This window comes from Labrus bergylta, chromosome 16 (genome assembly GCF_963930695.1).
Source record: "Labrus bergylta chromosome 16, fLabBer1.1, whole genome shotgun sequence".
Lineage (NCBI taxonomy): Eukaryota > Metazoa > Chordata > Actinopteri > Labriformes > Labridae > Labrus > Labrus bergylta.
In genome coordinates, this window is record NC_089210.1 from 7,880,736 (window position 1) to 7,887,438 (window position 6,703).

The 6,703-nt window shown below is 42.1% G+C and overlaps 1 protein-coding gene across 1 annotated transcript; it reads right to left on the reverse strand.

Moving 5' to 3' along the window:
* Positions 1–1,430: 1,430 nt before the first annotated feature.
* On the reverse strand, positions 1,431–5,154 carry ccdc97 (coiled-coil domain containing 97). The gene is made up of 7 exons (XM_065964381.1): positions 4,786–5,154; positions 4,523–4,699; positions 3,711–3,870; positions 3,370–3,458; positions 2,917–3,100; positions 2,685–2,808; positions 1,431–1,697 (listed from the first exon to the last, which is right to left on the reverse strand). Exons 1-7 carry the CDS (start codon positions 4,945–4,947, stop codon positions 1,580–1,582), a joined length of 1,014 nt encoding a protein of 337 aa, XP_065820453.1. The 5' UTR covers positions 4,948–5,154; the 3' UTR covers positions 1,431–1,579.
* Positions 5,155–6,703: the final 1,549 nt, after the last annotated feature.

Genomic DNA, 6,703 nt, shown 5'->3' on the forward strand with positions numbered 1-6,703 from the left:
TGTTTGAGCTCTAAGTGGTTTGAAGTGATTCATGAGAATTTGAGACTTTTGACAGGTTTCTTTGTGCACTGATGTCAACGTACTTGAAAATGTTGCAATAAACTGGATTATTAAGATTTATCCCCCCGGATGCCCTGGCTCTGTATTTTATATGTTTTTGTACATATATTAAAATGTTTTCATTTTCATCACAAGGGACTTTCATTTTGGGATTACCCAGAAGACAAAGCAGTACGTCTTTTCTCTCTGCTGATGATCCTGTCCTGTACGTGAATCAGTAGTGGTTTCTGACAAACAAAAGAAATGAAACCTCACCTTACATTCATTCAACGTGACACTCACCAAGACTCTTAAGGTGTGGGAAAATGTAACTAAAGGCTGATTTTTGCAGCTTTCTAATATGGCCTAAAGCTCAGATTGAGAGCCAGGGAAATTGAACCACAACTCAAGCACAGTCCTGGTTTACATCTGAGCCATTATCCTTCTAAATAATGAGACGTTTCGCTTTTGCAGCACAGTAATTAGTGGTTAAGTAGGTTATGCTGTGTTTTTAACAACCTGGCTATGCCCCACCCTTTATGAAAGATGCCAGGATGTTGAGGCAACACAGTAAACGACGAGCAACAATGTGGGACGTCCAGCATTTTGTGTTCATCCATCTCGGCATGTGGCTGTTTATCACAGGAAGAGAAGCTGTAGGCTGAAGGCCGCAAGAAAGATATGAGCTTGAAATGTCTTTGTCGAAATCCACTGGATATTTCAACTGTTGCACGTGAAGTGAGGGACTGCGGTGTGTAACAACAACCCTTTAGGGTCGGATCGGTACGCTTAGCACCCCAGCAGGAGGGGAGCAAAAAAGTATGATGGTACGGATCAGTTATTTTGGTACCATTCCCAACTTTTCAGATCAAGTACGCTCATTTTAAAAAGAAGCATAGCCACATCACTCACAGCAGGAAGGTGTACGAGAAGGGCAGTGGAGTAGCATTTGGAGGAAAACATCTGGCTCCGTGGCCTCTCAATCCAGCTAAAAGCTAGGATACTCAGACTCCTGGGTATCTGCTCAAAGATGGTGGGTCACTGTGTTGAGCGCTCTTTCCTCGAGAGCTGCAGTAAGCACATCCTGAGACGGGCTGGGAAGATAGCCTCAGACCAGTCTCCTGTCCTGCATGAGGAGTGTCAACTTCTGCCCTCTGGGGAGCGTGCCAAACTGTAAGAGGAACAACTACAAACACTTTCATTCATCACTCCACTGTGATTTGAAATGTATCTTACGCTGTTTTGACATTCTGTCTTTTAAATGTGATGTGGTTTGATCGATCTATCATCCGCTGATGGTCTTCGGTTTGTCATAACCGATGAAAAGCTCTACCCAGATGGAGCATTTTTGTACAAAAGGGAAGAACAAGGAGGAAGAGGCTGATCCACACTTCAAAAGAACACACAAACATTTATTTCTAACAGTTTCAACTCATGTGTAACCTTTTCAACATTTAACACAAGGCCTGAATTTGTACATTATATTTACAGTTCCATCGAAGCAGCAAGAGTTTAACAGTCGTTCCTACTGTCACATCTGCTATTCTGTCATGTCTTCTTCGTCTTCCTCCGATTCGTCGTCTTCGTCAAAGTATTTATCCTCCGCGTCTCTGCTGACGATGTCCAAGTTGTCATAGTCCGGGTTCTCATCCACCTCACTGCAACGGACACACCGAACAAACGCTGTTTAAGCAACACATTCAAGATATTTAGTGGTCAGCTAATGTGTTTCAATGTGTTTTAATGTGTTCCTTCATCAGTTTGTATATCAGGACAGTACCCGCGTCTGATTGGACACAGGTGCTGACGGGCATGCACAGAGTCAGAGCTCCTTTTTTTTTTATATATATATAAAAGTTAGAGTCATGTTTCAGAGCTCACTCAAAGCTAATTAGTGCCCTGTTAAAATGTGTGTATTCACAGTCCTGTATTCAAATCAGCAAAGTGCTAAACGCAGGCAGTTAATGAGTGTACCTAAATAGTCATGTAATGAAAAAAAGAACTATGCTTATACTTCTTATATAATGCTTATAGTTGATACTGCATTATAGGGCTGGGCAATATTGACCAAAACTCATATCTCGATATTGATTCGCTGAATGGCGATACTCAACATATATCGATATGTATTTTAGTACCTGTGAAAACACATGGAAAAATTGTGAATTTAAAAAGTAATATTATAAAATAAAAATGTTCCTTAAATACAATAAGAGAGAGAGAGAGAGAGGAGGAGCAGGGTTAAGAGGGAGAGACAGTCAGTCATCATCAGTGAGATGAGAAAAAGGTGAACTGGCACCTCGAGAACGTTATTTTAATGAAACATAAACTGTGTCCATATTAACGATATTGTCTTACCCTATATGTTGTTTGAAAATATATTGATATATTTTAAAAACTTTATATATTGCCCAGCCCTACTGCATTATGGAGTGGCTGCTCCTCTGCTGTCTGAGTTTCACAGGGGCGAGCTAACACACACCAATATTCACTCATGCACACACACAATGATTCATTCTTTAATTTGCCTGATAGAAAGTATTCTAGGCCAGTGAATTTTTTCATCTACCAAATTGCCCTTTTGGGGTCAATAAATGCGTCTATTAGCAGAGTCTGAATGCGCATTAAGTTCTGCTACAGCCGACCTGTAGTTGAAATCCTTGTCCTTGCCATCCAGGAAGTGCTGGTGCATCTGACTGATGAACTCCTCCCTGAGCAGAGCCTTCTCCTCGGGGCTCGGCTCCCATCCCTTCGGCTGGGGAGGATACTCTGCAGCGGGAGCAGAGGGGGCGGGGGGGGAGACGTGATGACTGACAGCACACAGAGGTAGGAGAAGGAGTTAAGAGAAAGGTTGTCATTGTGTTTATCCACACTCACCCTCTTCTTCATCCTCCTCCTCCTCCTCCTGTGCTCCCTCCTCTCTCTCCTGCTCCTCCTGCAGACGGTTCTGGATGAGACGCTCCTGGTACGAGTTGAGGAGTAAGTGGGCGAGCCCTCCTGCGCCCCCTGCTGGTGCCCCCTGTGCATCATCCTGCATGGCCTCCTGGGAGCGCTCCAGCACCTAAAAACATCAGTCAGAACAAATGATAGAAGGATAACATGTTAAGTACAAACTAATACAAATCTGTGTAAGTAAGGGGGTCAATGACTCTTCTAACTCAGGACGCCGTTTGACTTCTTTTGTGAACATGTTTTTTTTTTTTTGCCTTGGGTCTTGTTTAGATTACACTGATAAGATTGAACACAGATTTCTTTTTTTGGTTGAAGAATCAACATCAGGACCCGTCTACATTCGATGACGACAGCTCTGTCATTGTCTCACACACTCACCTCTTCGTCAGTCAGGTACTGGCCGATATATTGCTCGTACAGCAGCGGCTCCCTCGTCCGCATCTGTTCCTCGCTGAAATACTGACCCTCTAAAAGAGGAGGAGGGACGCAAAGGCAGGAAGAGAGAGAGAGAGGTTCAGGTTTCAGAACAGTAAGACTAAGTTCTACAAGACTTCTGCTGATTGGTGCAAGCAGTGAACGCAGTCAGGGATTTTTTAGTCTTTTTAACACACCTAGAATAAAATACAAATAAGCAAAGCAGAGCCTAGAAGTTTATTATACTAAAGAAGTCATAACTTGTAGGAATTCATTAATATTTGTCGTGGTTGAATAATCCATACCTCTTTGCAGGGCTCTGAGGGCGGCATAGCGCTGGTTTCTGACCCTGGTCCGGTTGGTACATGCTGCAGCTCTTCTCTCGATCACTTTGCTGTAGTGCTGAGTCCGGGGGTCTGAGCAGACGTGGGCAAACGCTGACAAGTCTTGGGGCTTTAGGTAGGCCTGGAAAAATGGGGAAATTACAAGAAGAAGATATACTTGTTTGGTGTAGAAGCAAGCATGGCGGCAAAGGACCGATGTGCAGCACAATCAAACGTTAAATCAATAAAAACAAAACAATCATGATGCATGGCAAGAGGAGGATATGGAGGGTATCTGTTATGGTGCTTCATCCTTTTATATAAATAACTTCTAACAAAAACATGTCCTCAGTAGTGACAGCTAATACTAAAAATAAAGCAGTAAATGTGACTTTTAATTGAATCATTGCACACTGAATTTATGTTTTGACAATAGGTTACGACAGGGATGGGGGCAACTTCGGTCACAGCAAGGGGTCACATTCATTTAATTCTCACTGCCAGAGGGGCCAAATTGTAGGATACAAAAAACAATCACAGTCAATTATGTCTCAAATTTAACTCAACATATACCAGTGGATCAAATATTATCATGGACATATTTCTGTCTTTCATGATTTCGTGGCAGATTGCATCAAGTTTTTCTTCATGTTTCCAATTAATTGATGACCGGAGGGCCACTTTAAGGGTAGATGGGGGGGGGTTACAACAATACCTTCCAACGTAGAGGCCCCTTGCATCTGATGACCAAAACAAATACGCACAGAAACACAATTCAAAGTGTGTTCACGTACATGGTACTTCTCCAGGAACACCAGAGGTCTGCTCCTGTACTGCAGCAGCAGCTCGTCTCTGCGCTCCTGCAGGCTCAGCTCAGCGTCTCCTATCTGCTGGCTCTTCACTGGACTGGAGCTCTTGGCTATGGCCTCCAGCATGTCATTTATAGAGACTGACTCTGCCTGGCTTACAAACTGTAGGACAACAATAAAAAAAACATAGTTACAAAGAACGACAGGTGTTTTTGTGATGGTGTACAGAAACAGACCGGGTCTCTCACCGGGGGGTCTTGTAGTGGATGCAGCGTGTCTGTAGGTCGGGGTCGTGGCTGTGGTACTTCCGGTGATGTACTCTCATCTTCGGGCTCACAAGAACTCAAAGAAGGACAAGAACTCGGTTGTGCTCTAACAGGAGGAACGGGAGGGTCGATTTCGCCCCACATTTTAAACTAAAGCAAGAACTTCGTCACGACACTTGTCTCCAGTGGCTCTAACAGAGACTACAGATAAATAAAGGTCTTCTAACAAGCGGTAGTGACAGCTTTTGTCAAGCGGTAACACTGTCCATTACAATTATCTGTTGTTATCGGCTGGTACAGGGTTCGTTACTTCTGTTTCGCCGTCATGTTGGTCCGTCGCCAATGTTGCTCCCCTCTCTGCGAACCGAACAAAGGTTCCCACCAGTTGAGTTGCACGCTGTTAACAATGTCGCCATCTAGTGGTGGATTTTCAACATAGAAAGAAGCGGACATCATAATCTGATTTTAATGTAGGATAGGATAAAAACTTTATTGATCCTCAGAGGGGGGAATTCGGGCGTTGCAGCAGCACAGACAAGAAAGCTCAAAATACACATTAAACAGAATAGATAAGATAAATAAAAATAAAAACAGGGGGTACAAAATGAATGATGGAGTTAACTATGCATGGAATTGAGACAGTATTTGCAGAGAATGACAAGATAAAGTGACAAGTGATGATTAAAGTGACTTGGTATGATAAATAGCAGCAAGTAATGTAAACAACAGAGAAGAGAGGCAGTGTTGTACCACAGTAATGCAGAGTGCAGTTATATAATATAATATAGTGCAATATGAACAATATAGTGTAATATAATGAAATGTTATATAATATAGACTAATATAATAATATAATAAAATATATAGACTGTACAGTATACATATATATTGATGCTAAATAATAATAATAATAATAATAATAATGGGGGGGCGCGCTGGTGGCACAATGGTTAGGGCGCAAGCGGTAGGCCCGGGTTCGCTTCCACCCGTGGCCCCTCTCCGCATGTCATTCCCCGCTCTTTCTCCCTGGTTTCCGACTCTATCTACTGTCCTCTCTCTGCATTAAAGGCACAAAAAGCCCAAAAATAAAATCTTTAAAAAAATAAAAAATAAATAATAATAACATAATGTTAGTAATGATAATAATGAAGCAGGTCATGTGGGTAGTGTTTTTTATGGGGGTGAAGTTTTGTGTAATAAAAATAATTAAAAAGTAAATATTCTTCTTTGCAGCCGTCCAAGTTTCAAATTTTACGACAGAAGAGCTGTTCAACTGTTTCCTTATTGACAAAAAAAAAACAGTGATTAGTATCTGCCTTCCCTGATCCTGCAAGACTGAGCTCTATGTCAAGAAGATAAAGACAGAGGGATGGAAATTTACAGTCCACGTGGAGCCTTGAGCAAATTGTTTGCTTTTATCTCAGTGAGTATGAATGATAGGAAAACAGAATTTATAGACACTTAAGTCAGATACATACACAGATGTGGAGACACATCCTGAGATACAATCATACTCTCGCTGTTAAATTAATTTGAAAACAAAAACAAAAACGGACATGATACACACATTGTCACAGGTAAATACTTGTATAATTTACAGAAATGCACACACCTACATGCAACGATGTCCCTGACTGTTTTGGTTCAGACCTTACAAGATGTGATGGCAGATGACAGCCCTGATTTGAGTTCCTCACCAGGGGACCTCCACACCCAGCATATTAACACCCTCTGTGCTACCAGTATGCACGCACAGACACATCACCCTGCATATTTAACAACTTATGTGCGCATCAGCTCACTTAACGATCACATTTTTGCCACGTTTTTCTCATCTATCTAATTCCAACATGACAAGCACTGTTGAGTTGTTGGAACAGTAATTGACACATTAACCCAT